We start from the raw sequence: 19668 nt of genomic DNA, 5'->3' as shown, positions 1-19668 counted from the left end.
CCCTTCCCTTTCCCCTCCCCTTCCCCGGCCCTGCCTCTCCATCCACCTCTCCCTCCCCCAGCCCTGCCTCTCCCTCCACCTCCCCCTCCCCCCGCCCTGCCTCTCCCTCCCCTTTCCCCTCCCCTTCCCTGGCCCTGTCTCTCCATCCACCTCCTCCTCGCCCAGCCCTGCCTCCTCCTGCCTCGGATGATGCCTTTGAACAAGCAGCTAGACAGATCTTCTAAAGAACCAAATCCTTCCCTCCTCTGCTTACTTCCCATCTCACTTGGGGAAACTCACGTCCTGGCCACGGCCCAGGGGTCCTCTGCCAACAGCTGGCTGACCCCATCCCTGGCTCCCCCGTCACTGCTCTGACCCAGGCCTATGGCCTGCTCCTAAAATGTAGCACCTGGTTCCCAGCTGAGAGTCTCTCAACCTGCTGGCCCCTCTGCCAGAAACATTCTTGCCTTTAGGACTACACTCAAAGGTCCCCTCATCAATGCGTCTGCCTAGGACGAGCAACCCCCACCTCCTGGACCATCCCCAAGACAAAATTAGGTCACAGGTTACGATGACATGGCCTCCTTTTTGGCTTTGGGTTCAGACTCGAAATAGAGACTCAGAACCTTGGCATCCTTTCTGCGATGGCATTGGATTCTGAGCTGTAATTAACAGATAAACCTCGTACATTCTTTAGTAAACGAGAAAATTCAAGATTCAAGATAATAGGTCAAGTGGACAAAACAGACCACCTGGAGCAGACCACTGGCACCCAGCACGTGCCCTTGGCCCTCACCGTTGCAGCGCTGGCTGGCCTCACCTCCGACCAGCACCTGTATCTTTGAGCTCGGGCATTTCCTCTGGCACATGAAGGCAGGCCTGCAGGGCTGGGGAACCATGTGCCTACCCCCAGGAGAAGCCCTCCATTCCACCAAGCAGTGCTGGTGCTGGAGCAGGCAGGCCCCACTCCCTCGCCCTGTGGCGGAGTGACCCCCGGGCCTGTGTTCAGCACTAGCTTTCCACAAAAATCAGCGCGCCCTGGGGACCCTGTGAAATGCAGGTCCTGACCCAATAAGTCTGTGCAGGGCCTGCGAGGCTCAATGTGACCAGGTGAGGCCCAGAGGGGCTTCACCTGCTTCTCAGAGCCCCCGGCATCAGGACAAAGCACTAGTGTCTGGGGCGTACCTGCCTGGTCCCTCACCTCTGCTGGCGTCCTCTCCTTCCCCGTCTCACTCCCCCGTGCCTCCTCAGTGTGTCCTGGGATCACCTCCTAAATCAGCCACTGGCCCTTCGATCCTGTCTCAGGAGCTGCTTCTGGGGGAGCCAAACTCAGACACGTCACAAGCACAACCACAGTGTACATCACACATTTCAGAGCCACCTGTTTGGACTTGGGATAAAGGTTAATTAAACACGGCATCACTTCCCGATCACTTTGGACGTCCCTCACACCTTCTGAGACAGACCTAATTATTTACACATTTCTATTATAGCACATATATGACCACCTTGGCTAATTGTTTCAAATTTATGCATTTTCTTAATTATAGAAGCAATGTTTTAAATAGCAAAATTTAGATATTCTGAAGTTGATTTTCAGAACTCTTACTTTTTTGGTGAGCATTCATTATGATTCTCCTTTATCACCAGTTTATTTTGTCTGAGTGTAACCACAGCACTTATTCAAGATCAGATTAATCATGAGCATTGCAGAACATCAGGTTGGATCTGTTTCATCAACATGATGAAAACATGGAATTGTTTAGTGAGTACTCACAAAAAGTGACTAGACCACCACGCTGACACAGCCCATTCTCATGCTGGTCTCTTGTTCCCGCCTCAGGACATTTCCGTGTGCTTATTGTTACACAGTTGTCTAACGGACTGAGTAGCTCCTGAAGCAGTGGCCTGATGGTGGCTCAGCGGTGAGGTCTGTTTCACCTGATGGATCCCAAGGAACTTTTACCAAAATTGACCCTAGACAAGCTCTACAAGGAGCACTGAGGAGGCAAACCCATGAGCACAGAATCAGGAAAAGACACAGCTCTGGGCAGTCAGGACGGAGATATGAACACACTGCTGTGTGGGGGTCCAGCCGAGGACACTCGAGGCTCCCATGTTCCTCATGACATTATCAAAGGGAGACAGGCTTACTAGGGATCTGATTTTATGAAGTACTGGCTTTGGTTTTAACGCGGTTCATCACAGTAATTGTCCCACAAACCTCGAGAAGTTACATCCTGGGAGGAGGAGTGCTCTGCTGCACACGTCCGCAGGAAGGACAGGATGGCCACCAGCCCCTTCTGCACAGTCAGCGGAGGGGGGAATTCCAGAGGGCAATGCCTCAAGTTCAGCGCTTTCAGTGTCGTCACGTTCCCTGCAAGGGAGAAGAGAAACAAGCAGCACTTCAACACCCTTCTGTGGGATGAAAACCAGGAGGCGAGGGGACGAGCTGTTTGCACATCAAAAAATGAAAGATCCTATTGAGAATTTTGGGTAAAATAATATGACAGATATCTGAGATTTGCTTTTAAAAACACTCTGCAGAGGAGACAGGCTAGCTACAAAATAAAACAAACAGCAGCAGTGACAGCTGTTAGGTAGAAATCCTAACACAAAGTTGCTATATTACCTAAATGCCTATTTTCAACAAAAAAAACAGAAAGCATGCAAAGTAAAGAAAAATGTGACTTGTACTCAGGAAACAGGCAGTCAACAGAAACTGTCTTCAAGTAAGCCCAGACGTTGGACCAAGCAGACAAAAGCTTCAGAGCAGTCATTACAAATACATTCAAAGAAACGAAGAAAACTATGTTTAAATAATTAAACACAGTAAAATGACTCAACAAACACAGAAGGTCAATAAAAATAGAAATTATAAAAAGAACCAAATAGCAGTTCTAGAGTTGAAAATTACAAAAACTGTGATGAAAAATTCACTAGAGGAACTCAAGAGAAGATATGAGATGACAGAAGAAACAATAAGTGAATGAAGATGGAAAAATAACAATTATCCAATCTGATGATCCGAGAGAAAAAAGATTAAAACAACAACAGAATCTCAGAGACCTGTGGAACAACATCCAGTGTGCCAACATCTACGTCGCGAGTCAGAGGAGAGAAAGAAAGGGTCAGAAAAAATATCTGAGGAAACCATGGCCAGACACACCCTCAATTTGACGATAAACATTAATCCATACATCTAAGAAGCTTAACAAACCCCAAGTAATATAAGTCAAAGGGATTCACACTTAGAAACATCACAAACTACCGAAAGAGAAAGAAAAAGAAATAATCCTAAAAACAGTAAGAGAAAAACAACTCATCACATACAGGGAACAACAGCTGACTTCCTGTCAAAAACAACGGCGGCCAGAAGGAAATGGAACAAGGCAGTCAAAGTGCTGAAGAAAAAAACGTTAATAAAGTTCTCTGAATCCAGCAGAGCCATCCTTCAAAAATGCAGATGAAATGAAGACATCCCATAACTGATGCAGACAGAAACAGAGACTCTGAATCAACCTATAACAATTAAAGAAACAAATTAGTAATTTAAAATCTTCCTGCTCACACACAATCTCAAGTCCAGCTGAAAACCACTAAACCCACCGGATGAATCCACAGCAGACTGGACACAACAGGAGGCAGAATCTGCGAAGTCAAAGGCAGCTCAACAGAAAACAATACTAACCAGAACACAGAGAGAAAAGGCTGGGGGGAGAAAAGAGTATTCAAGGGACGAGGGACAGAATCAAAATCTCAACATCCATGTAACCAGAGTCCCAGGAGAGGAAAAAGTGAAGGAGAAAGAAGCAATGTCTAAAGAAATAATGTCAATAGCCAGGAATTTCCCAAATCTGATTAAAGCTATCAATAACCAGATTCAGGAAGCTCCGTAAACCCCAAACAAAGTAAATATAAAGAAAAATACACCTAGACACATCATAGACAAATTGCTGAAAATTAAACACAAAGAGAAAAATTTTAAAGCAGCCAGAGAAAAAAGATACATTACTTTTAAAGGAAAAACATTAAGACTGACAGCTGACTTTTCAACAGGTGATGGAAACCAGAAGATAATAAAGATATATATATAAATTTTTTTTTTGAGGAAGATTGGCCCTGAGCTAACATCTGTGCCCATCTTCCTCTACTTTATATGTGGGACGCCTGCCACAGCATGGCTTAGAGGAGTGGTGCATAGGTCCACGCCTGGGATCCAAACTGGCAAATCCCAGGCTGCCAAAGTGGAACACATGAACTTAACTGCTACACCAGCAGGCTGGCCTCAAAGATATTTTTTAAGTAGAGACAAAGCCCTAAAACTAGATTCCTATACTCAGCCAAAATAGCCTTCAAAAATGATGGAAAAATAAAGATGACTTTTAACAAAACCAAACTAGAATAATTCATTACAAGCAGACTAAATGAACTACTAAAGAGAGATCTCAGGCCAGGAGAGTCATCCCAGATGGAAGCACGGAACGTCAAGAAACGAAGAACACCAGAAGGGTAAGTACGTGAGGACATATAAATAAATACCGACAGTTAAAAAGTGTTTGCTGGATCTGTAACACATATGAAAGCAACACCTACGAAACACCACAAAGGCAGGGAGGAGGTAACACAGACAGACAGTAGCACATTCTCCGTGAGAGAAGGAGAGGGTCCCAGGTCAAGGATGCAGGGCAGCCTCCAGACAAACACTGAGGCATACGAATGGCACCATGAGAGGTTCTGCTTCCAGTGACATCCGGTCAGCTCCAGTCAGATCAATTCTCCCACGAACAACCAGGAGGGGGCAAACACAAGCCACCTGTCGGCAGGGGAGCAACAGAGGGCAGGCACAGCTACAGGGGACCGCAGCTGCAGGAAGCGACTGGCGCCAGAGCCACGCAGATCCCTGTGGGTTTCTGCCTGAGGGGAGGCCCCGGAGAGCACCCAGGGCAGCTACACCATGAGAGAAACCATCCGGACATTCACAGCCTGGGGGCTGGAGAGCAGACTGCAGAGCTGCCACGGCAGCAACGGGGGGTGTTCCAGAAAGACGAGACTGCATGGGGCCCTCTGACGCCTCTCAGCTCTGCAGAGGCCTCCAGTTCCCACGCACGGGACGGCTCCGAGCAGCACAGCAAAGGCTCAAAGACTGGAGCAGAGCTGTCACCTCCCGCCCACCGCAAGACAGACTGAGCGTGGAGTCTTAGTCCCATCAACCTAAGCACTTAGTTTGAAAAGTCAGTTCTCTACCGAGGAGTACAGCAGAACCAGACTCTCCACACCATGTCTCTGACAACGTCTGGGACACAGTCCAAAATTACTGGACAGACGAAGAGACAGGAAAATGCGACCCACATGTCAGAAACAGCAAGAAATGGAGACCAACTCTGAGACAATCCAGAATAGCAGGCCAGAATTTCACGGTGTTATGGGCTGAAACGTGCCCCTCAAAACTCCCAGGCTGAACCCTAACCCACAGGCCCTCAGGATGCGACTGTGTCTGGAGACGGGCCTGGAGAGAGGGGCTAAGGTAAAACGCGCCTGTCAGGGTGGCCCTGGTTCAATGTGACTGGGGGCCTTATGAGGAGGGGAAGAGACACCAGGGGTGCGCGAGGACAGAGGGGGACCCCGTGAGGACACAGCGAGAAGGTGGCTGTCCACGCACCAAGGAGGGAGGCCTCAGAAGGAACCCAATGAGCTACCGCTTGATCTGGACCTTCCCGCCGCTGCCATGAGAAAACCAGTTTCCCTGTTCAAGCCGCCCAGTGTGTGGTGGTTCGTCATGGCAGCCTGAGCGGACTAACGGAAGCACTGATGACAATCATGCCCAAGGACATGAAAGGAAACATGTTTGTACCAAACGAAAAAGATAAGGACTCTCAGCAGAAAAAGTAGAAACTATTTTTAAAATAGGAAAAATCTAGGGCTCAGCCCTGTGGCCAAATGGTTAAAGTTCCGTGCACTCTTCTTCAGCGGCCTGGGTTTGCAGGTTCAGATCCCAGGCACGGACCTACTCTGCTCACCAGCCACGGTGTGGAGGTGCCCCGCATACAAAAAAATAGAGCATTGGTACAGATGTTAGCTCAGGGATAATCTTCCTCAAGCAAAAACAAGAGGAAGATTGGCAGCAGATGTTAGCTCAGGGCTGATCTTCCTCAGTGAAAGAAAGGAGGGAGGGAGGGAAGAAGGAAGGAAGGAAGAAAGACAGAAAAAGAAAATTCTGAGACTGAAAATAGTCCTAGTATCTGAAAAAACAACTTACTAGAGGGTCTTCAGAGCCAACTGGAGACAACAGGAAATGAGATTCATGAACTTAAAGACATTTATCTATCTTCCCTGAAGAAGAAAAAATGACTTTTTAAAATGTACAGAAGCTCAGTGATCTGTGGGACAATAACAAAAGGTCTAACATATAGGTAAAAAGAGAGAAAAGGAGCAAAAAAAAATTTGAAGAAAAAATGACCAAAATATTTCCCAAATTTGACAAAAGACGTGAATTTAAAAACTGAATAACTTTGACAAACTCCAAGCAGGATAAATACAAAGAAAACCACACCTGAGTACATCAGAGTCAAACTGCTGAAGGGCACAGACACAGGAAGCTCGACAGTGATCAAAGGCCATGAACACAGGGGCACAGGAGAGCAGCAGCAAGCGACCACCGAGGCCTGTAGACACAGGGTGTCTTTAAAGTGCTGGATGAAAAATTCAACCTGTATTTCTAAATCAGAAATGTCCTTTAAGAATTAATGCAAAATAAAGACATCTTTAGGGGCCGGCCCCGTGACCGAGTTGTTAAGTTCACACGCTCTGCTTCGGTGGCCCAGGGTCTCGCTGGTTCGGATCCTGGGCGAGGCCATGGCACCGCTCATCAGGCCACGCTGAGGCAGCGTCCCACACACCACAACTAGAAGGACACACAACTGAAAATACACAACTATGTAGCAGGGGGCTTTGGGGCGAAAAAGGAAAAATAAAATCTTCAAAAAAAATAAAGACATTTTTAGAAAAATAAAAATTGAGAGAATCATTTGCCAGCAGGCTGATTTTAAGAAATCCGAAGGGAGGTTCTTCAGGCTGAAGGAAAATGATGCCAACTGGAAACCCGGATCTTTAGGAAAGAATAGAGAGGATCAGAAATGTTAAATATTGAGTAAATATAAAAGACTTTTTTCCCCTTAATTTCTTTAAAATATACCTGACTGCTTAAAGTAAAAACTGTAACATTGTACTGTGGGTTTATAACACACCCAGACACGATACACAGGACAACTACACATAGGAAGGGGTGGGTGAGTGCTCTGTGTGGTTACAAGGCGGCTACGCTTGCCGTGACTTGGCACGTGCCTGCTCTAAGGAAGCACACTGGAACCCTGAGAGCAGCTGCCAAACCACTGAAGGAACGTCAATAAATTAAAATGGAAGTCTACGTGATATCCATCAACTCAAAGTCACCTGGAAAGTAGAAACAGAGAAACGAAAAAACAAATGCGATAAACAGAAAACGAACCGTAAGATGACAGACCCAAATCCATTCTTGTCAATGATTATATTAAATTTAATGGACTAAACCCTTCAATTAAAAGTGGAGGTTGTCCAACTGGATAAAAGAGCAAGATCCAACGAGGGCCTGCCCCCTAGAACACACTAAAAATACAGAAGGGTCGGACACAGGGAGGCTGCAGGGAGACGGACGGAGAGCATGCCGCGTACACAGCACGAGAAGCAGGCTGTAGCGGCCACACCAACACAGACCAAATGGCCAAGAAGCACATGACGAAGTTCCACATCACTGGCCATCAGAGGAACACGTATGAAAACCACAATGAGGCACCCCTACACACACCAGAATAGCAAAAGCAACAAGGAAACATAAAAATCCTAAATTTTTATTCGACCAGTAACACGTTATCAAAATATAAAAGTTGACAGATCTAAAAGGAAATTGTGGACTGTAGATAAATCCACAATGACAGTGGACGATGTTAACACACTTCAGGAACTGACAATACAAACAGAAAAGAAACCCCAAGAATGTAGACAATTCGAACACTATGACAAAGCGACTTGACTTAAACCGCACGTGGAGAACCTTCCGTCAAGTAACAACCTGAGAAGACACGGTCTTTCTTCTCGAGTGCACAAGGTCACATTCACCACACAGAGCATCTGCATCTCGTGCCAGAAAGCCAGCCTCAAGTTCCAAACAACCGGAATTACACAACACACGTGGCAGTAAACTAGGACTCAGTAACAGAAAGGTAAGTGGAAACTCTCCCGTTGTTTGTAGTTAAGCAACACGCTCCCAAAGAGCCCACGGTCAGTGGACGTTAGAAAGCATTTTGAGCTGAATGATGGTGAAAACACGGGATGCTGAAACTCGCGGGATGCAGCCAAGGCGGCGCTTAGACCGGGATTACAGGCGTAAGCACACAGACTAGAAAAGAAAACTTCAAAATCAGCCATCCGAGCCTCCACCTCAATAAGTCAGAAGAAAGAACAGGGAGCCAAACCCAAAGACAGCAAAGAGAATAAAGAGCAGAAATCTACGAGACAAAACAGATGCAGAACAGAGAATGTCGCTGCCCTCCTCCTGCCCCTCATTCAGAGCAGGGAGAATTCACAAAAATGAGCACTCTACAGTCACGCATGTTCACAGGGATGGACACCCAACAGCGGCGAGCCAAGCGTGCACATCACCAAGAACACGTATGGTACGATCCAACCTAGGACAAGTTCGAAAGGCAGCCTTTCAACATGTACTGTTTAGGATCCCTAAGTGGCGCAGCGCCCGAGGAAAACAAGACAGCGGCCAACACACATCACGTTTGCTCGGCGGGGAGGGAGGGAGGGAGCTGGAATCAGAGTGGGCGACGCTGTGCACTGGGTACAAAGGCCTCGGTTTTCATTATTTCTCACACTACGCTGTGTGTCCTACGCTATCCGTAGAACACGTGTGAGCACACCCGCAGCTCTGGGGGCTGCAGCGTCTTGGAGCCTGGAGGGACCGACACAGAGGGGAGTGTAGACACCAGCCAGCCCGCCTCCTGCGTCACGCCGGAGGTCTCCGCTACAGGTTCCAGCGACCACAGTGCACCACGTTGTAAACCATCCTCCACTTTATTGTTTTAACACTTACCCAGCTCCACAGGTAACATTTTGATGGGATTTCTTTCTAAAAGCAAGGTTTTCAAATGCCTTTAAAACAAGAGAAAAAAATATGTAATTTAAAAAGCAGAAAATCAAATGACCACCCCTAAAATATACTATCAGATTTCTTCATCGTCTTCTCCTTAAGGGGGCAACTTCAACAGAGATGCACACACATTCACCGCTGCCCCACGGACGGCTTAGCGCCACGAGCAGACACGGCTCTCCGCCTCAGCACTGCTGACGCTGAGGGCCAGGCAATTCTTGGTTGGGGGAACTGTCCCGGGCCTTGTGGGTTACAAACAGTACCCTGGCCTCTCCCCACTAGTGCCAGGAGTAACCCCTCCCCAAGTTATGACAACCACAAAATCTCCAGATATTGCCAATGTCCACTGGGGCCAAACTCGCCCCACTGAGAACCCATGCTCGGGCTGCCCCATGGCCCGGGACGTCCTCACCACCCACCAGTGCTTGCTGAGGTTGCTGGGAGGCGTGTGTCTTAAGAGGCTCTGTGAAAACATTTGGGAGACTTCGGCCAGAGGGCACTGGCCCTGCCTGGGGATGAGCAATTAGCACATGAAGGACCCTGGGGCATCTCAGCAGCAAACACGGGTCAAGGGGCGTTTCTGCACATATTTGACCTTTTAGCATCCTTTGTAAAATTTACCATGAAACATATCATAGATAGATAGGCTAGAAAGAAGGTACCCAATAAAAATTTACTAATTGAATGATGTGGGAAAATAAATCTTTCATATTAAACTCCATCTTGCCCCTTTTATTCTATTAGACTTCTTTTTGTTTTCACAGTTAATTAAAATTAAAAGTACCATATACTAACGATCAACTTCTTTCTCCTTTACTTTTCAAGGATCCCCAGTTGAAATCTGGCGTAAAAAGACTGAAAATATCCTGATTGTTCAGTGTTTTCAGCCCCGGGCTCTGACGGCCCCTTCTCATGGCACCCAAGCAGAAGGCAGGACCCATCCCCGTCCCTGTCCCCCGGAACCTGCTCCAGCCGGGATTCACTGAGAGACCCTTTGGAGAACCGCTGGACGTGCTGCAGGACGGTCTGCCAGCCTGGAGCACCCACGCCACAGCAGAGAGCGGCTGGCCCAAGGCAGGCACTCAGGGATGCTGACTGCGATGTGGGGCTGCTCTGTGAAGGGGATGGCTGCCTGGCACCCCCAGGAGGGCGCGAAGACCTCACAGCCGCCCGGAGAGAAGTCCCCATCTGCTTTCTCCTGGATCACAGGAGCATGGAAGGCTCCACGCCCTCAGGGTCCAGGAAGCCGACTGGGCAACCGAGAGTGGCCTGGAGCATAGGCCAATCTGTATCCCACATGGTCAGCTTTCCTGTCCCAAAGAGTGCTCCTCAGAGAGGAGCAGAGGCTGGCACAGACAGCAGAGCACTCTCACAAACCCCGTAAATGAATCGACACTTGGCAGGGGCGGGGGGTGGGGGGAGGCGCCTCACGTTTCATTTTGTCTCAGAAGGTGAAAAAATTAAAATCCAACACCACGACTGACCAGGGTCCCCAAGATTTGAAAAGAGGAAATACAACTTCACAGAAACACAACTGAGAGTTCTAGTAAGCATTCCATCTAAATTCAGTTCAGTTTCTTGATTAGCAACCCCGAGGGAAAATCAGGTTCCTTGAGGACAGGACAATTTCCTTTCCATCGGCTTTCCTGGATTTTCCTTATCATTTGAAGTTTCAGGAAGAAACTTTACGAATTAAACTTTTCTTGACGGACACAAAGGAGAACTATTTCAACGTTGTTACTTCGAATATTCTTGGCTCAGCCCCTTTTATCTCACTAACACAAAAACAGCCAGGGAGGAGAGGTCAGCCCTCCACAGGGTCCTTCAACAGACGCCGGGGGACAGCACCCTCGGCTTCTCTGGCACCAGATCTGCCTCAAGGCCCGGAATGTTCCAGCACATTTGTTTGTTTGTTTGTTTGTTCGGGGGGGGGGGGGGCAGCGTGTTAGCCAACTATTAACCTGAAAGTGCACAGGGGGTTTCTCCACCTCATGTGACAAAATATTAAAGTACTCTTGCATGCTTCAGATGATAAATTTACAAACCTTAATCCCTCGCACACTATCAGTAACCCACCATTTCATGTCACCGACGTTCAGCTGAACACACGACTTTACACACTGGATTGCAGCTGCTTGCCCAAGGAGCACACACTGACGGACGCTTTAATCTCTGTTAGCAAGCGCACACATCCAAGACACCGAGGACGGGGACACTAACACTGGCATTGTCTTAATTAGGCTTTTTGGAAAGTTTAAGGCTTTTAATAAGCCCATAATTACTTAAAATTTCTAATTAATATGTTTCAGCTCTTCAGCAGGCTGATCTAATTTTAATGATATAATGGGTTATAAATCACATGCAAAATTATATCTTAAACAGTAAGCAGCTGGCTTTGACTGGTAAAATCAAAGAATTCCAGGATCTGAGAACTGTGTATTCATTTAGAAGAAAGAAGAGCACATACGGGCCGGGCTTCCGTTTCCTTTCCCCTGTGAGTGGCAACGACTCCACAGAATTGAGTGCTAATGCTGCAACGATGTGAGGACAAAGGCTCCACGCTATTCTACTCAAAGACGATGCTCTGTGAAGAACAAGGCTTCCTGAACCACCCTGACCACAAGCTTGGAAGACTGGTGGGGCCACCTGGGCCCAGCTGGGAGGGACACAGTGGGAGCAGGGCCAGAGAACACACAGCCACTTGTCACATGACGAGCTGGCAGACCAGGGCTCGGCAAGTGCGCCTGGCCCCGGTGGGAGCGGAGGACACTGTTCCGTGAGCAGGGGCACAACTTGTGGCAGGTTCCCTGCTCTGCAGACCCCACTGTCCCCAGGAGCTCTAGGAAGATGGCTCCTGGCTCATGCCACCTGCTGCAGGCACCTGCTTATCATCAGAAATTAGCAGCTTCCTTGCAAAGCCTGAAAAGGTACAAACGATCCACGGAGATGTTCTCTTACTGTCACACATGACACAAGACTCACCTCTTAACAAACACTTCTAAAAACAGTGAGCTACAGTTCAGGAAACAAAGGGCTTTCTACAGGCCTCCACTCTGCTCTTCCAGAGCGATCCCCTGGCTCACTGCAGACACACTTCCTCATGTCAGAACTGGGGGTCGCCCTTGCACACCTCCCCTCCTTCCCCACCCTACATCCAACCTGACTCCCACTGGCTCTGCGGTCCACCCACAGCTCTGCCTTGTCCAGCTTGCCCAGGCTGCCGCCTCTTGCATGGACGGCTGCAGCAGCCTCGTAACTGGCCTGGTAACCCTCCTTACAGAGTGATCTTAAAGCCCAGTCAAAACCCACCCATCTCCATTCAAACTCTCCTGTGACTTCCTATCTCTTTCAGAAGGAAATCCAAAATCGCAACCACAGCCTACAAGCTCGGCCGACCCTGCCTACACGCATCTCCTACCATTTCTCCCCTCCTCTGTTCCACTCCACTGGCTTCCCTGCCATCCCTCCATCCACCAAGCACACATCCACCTCAGGGCATTTGCACATGCTTTCCTCTGCCCAGGATGCATTCACGTTAAAGGAGGTCCTGATATGTTTATCAGAAGGTTTTCAAAAGGCTGAGAAACACTAGCATAAAAGGACTGGGCACTCAAGGCAAAAGGGTCAGGAGAGGAAGGTGGCCTCACGGTGAGTGTGACTCCTGGAGGGAGTGAGGATGCCAGCCGACGCTTGGCTGCTGAGAGGGGCACAGGTGAGGAGGAGGAAGGGAGGCACGAAGCAGGAGCGGCAGGAAACCCCTGAAGTCGAGGCAGCAGGAGTGTGGCAGGACAGCAGCACACACTGCTTACCTTGGGGTTTCCAATTTTCCAAAATGGGAAGAATTCTCATTATCTACCAGGAACCAATACAGATACACCCAGGCCCATGGGCCCTGAGCAGCTGGTTGTAATTCATCAGCAGTACCTCTGACCCTGCTGGCAGCTCCACATGACACGAGCCAGAGGTAGAAGCAGCTGTTGCAAAAACGACAGGGCCCGTCCAGCAAAGGCACTGTGGCTACCAGCACTCTTTTTGGTACGAAATGTCCTAAATTAGAATGATAGCTACGTGTACTTGGTCCATGCAGCCATCGTACCTCTCAGCTGGCTTTAAAGACACCAGTAAATGCTTTTATTCTGAAGTCAACATTCAGAGTGGGAGCCAAGCGGCAGAAGAGCAGGCGCTCAGTCATTTGACAGACAATCATTTCTTAAATCTAGAAACACATAAACAGACGACTTACTTGTGAGATCCGATCCCAGAAGGAAGCACTTTAATTCCATTAAACCGGAGGTCTAGCCAAGTAAGGTTTGGCAGTAACTGAAAGAAATCTTTGGGAATCGCAGAGAGGGCATTTCTCTGAAGATACAATTGCTTCCAGGGAAAGAAGAGAGAATGTTTAGTCAACCAACCAAATTTTAAAACATGACATATCCTAAAAGCATTTCCAAAAGAACTACTAGCAATTGCAACCATACGTAGCCAGTTAAAAGAAAACCCTACTATTTTACCCTATTGAAGTGGTTTAAACAGAAGACATGAGAACCAGAGAACACAGGCCGGGCCTCCGGGCACGGGAGCCGAGAGGGACGTCCCCACCGGGACATGCTGCCCCTCCTGGCTGACGGCTCACACGCCACCACTGAGCACAGCACACTTTTTCTACAAATAGCCTTCACACTAAACTATCCTCAAAGTTTATTAAAGTCACTTTTCTCCTTCCTGGCCCCACACTCAGGGCTCTCAGGCCCGGCCGGCCCAGACCCCCGCAGCCCGCGCAGCTCAGTGGCCCAACAGCAAGAGCCACGTCTGGTCCTGGGGACTCATCCTAGGAGACAATCGAAAGGAAACCAAAAGACACAAGCACCGAGCTACCTGCTGTAGCGCTATCCGTGACAAACAGCCACACAAGTCACCCCAGTGACCATCGCTCCAGGAACAGTTTGACGGGACAACTCAGCGGAATCTTAAGTCATCGTCATAAATAAGATACAGTCGTGTGTCGCTTAACGACAGGGATGAGTTCTGAGAAACACGTCCTCAGGCGACTTCGTCGTTGTGCGAACACAGAGCGCACTTCCACAAGCCTAGATGGTAGAGCCACCACACCCCTGGGCTGTATGGGACTAATCCTACGGGACCACCGTTGCACACATGGTCTGTTGTTGACCCAAATGTCATTATGCGGTGCACGACTGTAGCAGAAGGTAGAAGACAAAATCTAAGACACCAATTTTAGCCACGTAAAATGTATATATATATAATTTTACAGGCACAGTGTGGCAGGATTATGGGTAACTTAAAAAATATCTTCTTTAATGCTGATGTTCTATATATTTACAATGCTGTATATATTATATATGTACATATTTACATATCTCTACCTACCAAGGCCACAGAGTACAGATGTTAAGAGCACCAGCCTGGAAGCCAGGCTGCCTGGGTTCAAACCTAAGAGCTGTGTGACTTTGAGCAAGTTCCTGAACCTCTCTGTGCTCCAGCATCCTTGTTTGTAAAATGGGCAAGGGGAGCTACCTCCTGGGGTGTGCTAAGTGAGCAGTGCTTGGCACACAGGAGTGCTGGGTAAGCATCAGCCATCACGATTATGCACTTTTTCTATGAAAAGACCCTCTGAGCATGGCAGAGAGCACCACCCCACTCCTTTCTGATCACAATTTCTCAACCCCCAATTCCACCTCCAACACCACCTTCCAAGTCCTTTCATGAGTTACAGCAGAAACTTGAGAGACCCTGGCCAGGAAGCCACACTTGTTATAAGTGTGTGGAAGAAAGTCTTCAGTCAGCTCAGACACGGGCACTGGCGCTCCTTGCTGGCAGTGGCACACAGCCGCGGGGAGCAATCTGGTGATTACAGACACACGCGTGGAGCCCTCTAGCATGGCCGCTCTTGGCCCTGGGTTGCACACACACGCGTGGAGGCCTCGAGCGTGGCCGCTCTCGGCCCTGGGTTACAGATACACAAGTGGACACCCCGCGCATGGCTACTCTCGCCCTCGGCTACAGCACATGCATTAAGCTCCTCAGGCCCGCTCTTTCTCTTCAGGGCAAGCCAGTTCTAGTACTCAGCTTTAAGTCACAGACCCTCCTTAATGCCAGAAAAAGGATTCCCAGAAAGATAAGAAAAGATAGCACTACTCTTTGTCAAAGAGCTGGCTCGGGTAAAGATGAGTTGACTTCATCTGAGTTGACACGGTCCCATGAGACCATGTGACGATGGGGCCCCTTCCTGTATTCCATGATCTGTTGCCATGGTAATAAAATTTATACTGACATCTGTTTTCTGAAAGGCATGAATAGTTACGAAGTTTCTTTATTAAGCCTGAAGAAGGGTTTTGGAATTTCCTCCTTCTTCCTTTATGCAAAAAAGTAACATAAACCTCATGACACTGTTGGATTTTAGAGTTGAGAGCATCTGCTTCATTACAAGTGCCATGTAGGGGGCTGGCCCCGAGGCCTAGTGGTTAAGTTCAGCATACTCTGCTTCAGCGGCCCAGGTTCGGTTCCCAGGCACCAACCTATACCACTCATCGAGCCATGCGGTGGCAGTGACCCACATACAAAATAGAGGAAGACTGGCAACAGATGTTAGCTCAGGGCAACTCTTCCTCAGCAAAAAAACGAAACAACAAAGTGACACATGCCTTACAGGAGCCCTGATGACCCACTAATTCACTCCAAGAGGTCAGTGCTAACAAAAGAAAGAGCAAGATCAGTGCTGGCCCTGACACCAAAAACAGGGTGTGCAACACACAATAGTGGGGTTTTACAAATTAAGCAGCTACCTATAATCTAAGTATACAGTTTTTGTAAGACTGTCAATCATCACCATAACGGTGCAATGTGTCAAGTGTGTGCTGTGTTGTGGACACTGTGCTTTATATGCATTATTGTTTAATTCTTATAACAACCCATGAAAACATTCTTGTTCCCATCTTCCAAATGAAGACAAACGAGGTTTAAGGAAATTACGTGGCTACAGAGCAGTGACAACACCGCTGTTGAGGGCGCTCGCTTGTCTCACGTCAAAGCTGTGCTCTGACGGAAGCTTATTCTAGAAATCACCGGGACGAGACAGCACCTGCTGCATTACAGGCAGGTGAAGGCACGACCTGGCGAAGGCACCGGGCACAAGGTAAACCAGCGTGTGACATCAGTAATGTGTGGTTGAGAAACAGTTGTTAACTGTTTGAACACGGCATGGTTTCTTAGGGGTTTTGTGTTTTAAACAGGAGACCAAGGGTGTTTTCGGCACTGGTTTCTATCACGGGCTTCTTGGCACCTGACATTCCTGAGGAGAGAGAGGATATTGGTCTGACTCCATGGGTATTTCCACTGGCTGGTCCCCATACTCGAATTTCTCACTCTGTTGTGAGCAGTACATGAAACTGGGAGCTAACCCTCCCCTCTCTCACTCTAGAATGTCACTCTCCTAAAGAGGAGCCACAAGTAAAACCCACGGGGTTGAACTGTTCATTTCTGCCTATACAGCACATGCGTACAACGCCCGGAGGAATGCCCACTTACTTTAAGGGTGGGGATTTTAAAGATCTCTCCTAAATGGTGAAGACCACTTTGACTCAAGTCTAAGATCGGTGAGGAGGAAAAGACGACCCCCTTAAGACCCTTGTGAACGTCTGTGGAGGGGGAGGCGGGCGTGCTCCTGGCTTGACCAGCAATGCTCTCGGGGTCAGCAGCCCCAGGGCGAACCTTGTAGAAGCTGCTTCCCTCCATCTGTCAGACAGGAAGAAGCAGCCCTCCGGGGCCCACTGCTCATCCTCCTTGGTCTGGAGTCACCTGGAGACAGGGAGGGGAGACGAAGTAACAACTTAGTACACTGACATGACCCTGCAGGCAGATGGGCAAGCTACCTGCCAGGTCTGCAACAATTTAACTTGCTTACGAAACCCTCATTTTTAATAAACAGTATCATAAATTTGACTTTTAAATTTGTAAAAAAAAAAACAAAACAAAACTGGAATGCAACAAGGTTCAGATCAAAATGTTCTGCCGTTCACTTTGTATCACAGAGTTTCAAGATTCAGATTTAAACTCTTGGAAAACACAATGATGCAAAATAGGAATGGCTGTTTTAGGGACGAAAACATAGCAGAAGGCACCAAACTCAGTAAACCAATGTATTCCTTCCACAAAATGTACTGGGGCGGGGCTCCTAAGTCTGCAGTTTCTTATTTCTGCTGTGGCTCTGTGCCATTTCCACCATGCCTTAAGCTCCTTGGGCAGGAAGCCTGCCACTTTCACCAGTTCGGCTCAGTGACCGGCTCTGGGACTGGTGAGCACGAAGCTGGGTGCTGGGGAAAACGTGTCAAAACAGAATCTTGAATTTTAGTTGTTCAGCAATACTTTTGCTCAACACAAAGTGAAAGAACTGTGGCTCACCACAACATCATCACGTGAGGCATTCTTCCACGTGTAATTTCCAAACAATTTATCCAGCAATGACAATCATCGTTGGAACCTTACGAGTTTTCATGCATAGGTTCATGAACATGATCCACTTGACAGCCCAACGACTGATATGTACGTGTGCACACACAGACTGCGTTCTCATTTTAGGGATGAGGAATACGAGGTTTGGATTCGTTAAGGAACTGCCCAAACGTCAAGCAATTAAGGAGTGGCGTTGACCTCACAGCTGCCTGCACTCCCTGGAGACCCTGGGCCTTTCCCCGGGGGTCATTTTCTGTGGATCACTGACGACCCTGAAGGAGGGGAGGGAGGTTTCAACCTCCTACAAACCTCTAAACAGGGAAAATATCTTAAAACCGACAGCAAAGCAACAGAGCCTCAAAATGAGGAGGGGGGGTGGCCGGGCTCCGCGGGGTCGTAGAGGCTGCTCCAGGTCCCCAGCGCACCCTGCCTCGGTTTCCCCGCTCACGCCAGGCTGGGGTGGCCCCGGCGCTTTGGGCCTCACGTTGCAGTCCTGGGGGCGCAGCCTGTGCGGGGCAGTACCCGGGGCCTAGGCGGCGGGACACGGCACGAGGGGCTGCGGGACGGGGACGTCACCTTCCTTCTGCCGCCCGCCCGCCCACCCTCCGGTCCCGCGAGCTCCGCGACCCGCCGCCGCCTGCGGGAGCCCCGCGCTTCACCTGCGGCGCCTCCCATTCACACCCCAGCGACCTCCGCCTCCCTGCCCGGCGCCCCCTACCCCGGAGCCCACCGACCCCAAGACCACCCTCTACCCGCAGCGCCCCCACTCACCTGCGGAGCTCCGCCCCAGTCGCACGCCGCGCGCCCGGGGGACCCAGAGCGACAACCCAACAATGGAGGCCGCCAGGACCACGCGGTCGCCATGGAGACGCCGGCCATACGGAGGCCCGCAGGCTCCAAGCCGCGGAAGGCGCGCAGCCGCGGAGAATGTGGTGCGCCTGCGCGCGGGGCACCTGACGGGGCTGCAGCGTCTCCGCCAGGGTCCCTAGTACTGGCCTGTCGCCTGCCATCTCCTCTGCCAGGCAGTGGGTGACACTCACACAGAAGTCGGAGCGTCCGGGCAACGGGGACACGTGTGCCGAAGCCAGAGAGTCGTGATGCACGAGGAAGAAGACTGCGGGGCTGCGCACGGGGCGGAGCCTGGGCGGGCCCCTCCGGAAGGCCGCCCCTTAAACTTAAGCACGGCAAGTTCCATTTTGGGCTGACCGACCCGGTGTCAAGAACTTGAAAGTCCTTCCCGCCTTTTAACTTCGCCATCTGCAGCAGGCAGTCCCAGGTCCTCTGGGGGTCACGGGATTGTTGTTATAGCTGCGTCGTCACACGGACCCCCACCATGCGGGAGAAGAAGGGGCCCTCTCCTTATGTCACAGGGAAGCATCCTTCCCAGAAGCCCCCGGCACTTGCCTCTAAGATCTGGCCAGAGTTGCTTCAGTTTCCTGGACCAGTCACCAGAAGGGAAGTGAGACCGCTGTGGTGGCTCAGACCAGTCGGGATTTCCTGGGGCGGGGCCCCCTTCTCCTAGCACCCAGGTGGAGCGTCGTGGTCACCTGTATCAGTCGGACGCAGAGCCACCAGGGATGATCTCATTACAGGAGCTGTTGCAGGGCTTTGACTTCTGCATGTGGAGCTGGTGGCACGGTCTCTGAAGGCTGTGCTCTAGCCTGGTTCAGCAGCGTGAAGGAGCAGAGCAGGGAGTCAGGAGGGAGGGTAGAGGTAAAGGGGGGGACATGAGGACCGATGAACCTGCAGCAAACTGGACGCCGGCCGGAACTGCCAGCGTGGATCCATCCTGTGGATGTCCTGCAGGAGAACTCGGCGCCATTCATCACAGATTTGCATACCCCCCTAGCCCAGGAGTTGGAGAAGCTAAAAGAGGACTCAGGGAAAGGTAGAGTGCCTGCACACCCGTCTCCCCCCAGTGAGGTGAGCTGGCACATAAACGACCTGTGTGACCTGCAGCCACACCTGGGCCCCTGCCCTGCCCTTGCAAGTGTGGAAACATCACGGCTGCTCCCTCACTTCTTCCC

The 19668-nt window shown here is 49.7% G+C and overlaps 1 protein-coding gene across 3 annotated transcripts in view; it reads right to left on the bottom strand.

Annotated features, from left to right (window-relative positions):
* The window catches only part of LRRC27 (leucine rich repeat containing 27), a 44798-nt gene extending 25457 nt beyond the window's left edge, over positions 1–19341 (bottom strand). For 2 of the 3 annotated variants that reach the window (XR_006887687.1, XR_006887688.1), the window contains exons 1-5: positions 18413–19341; positions 16718–16987; positions 13416–13546; positions 9116–9174; positions 2204–2356 (exon numbers count right to left, since the gene is read on the bottom strand). Coding sequence is in view for 1 of the 3 variants with exons in the window: in XM_046655228.1 (XP_046511184.1) it covers positions 2204–2356; positions 9116–9174; positions 13416–13546; positions 16718–16924 (550 nt within the window). In the remaining 2 variants the exon portion in view is untranslated. The remainder of the gene's footprint in view (positions 1–2203; positions 2357–9115; positions 9175–13415; positions 13547–16717; positions 16988–18412) is intronic. The other variant, XM_046655228.1, reaches the window with a different exon arrangement.
* Positions 19342–19668: the final 327 nt, after the last annotated feature.

Source organism: Equus quagga, chromosome 2 (genome assembly GCF_021613505.1).
Source record: "Equus quagga isolate Etosha38 chromosome 2, UCLA_HA_Equagga_1.0, whole genome shotgun sequence".
Lineage (NCBI taxonomy): Eukaryota > Metazoa > Chordata > Mammalia > Perissodactyla > Equidae > Equus > Equus quagga.
The sequence above is the reverse complement of the archived record's forward strand: the minus strand, read 5'-3'. Positions and strand labels throughout refer to the sequence as shown.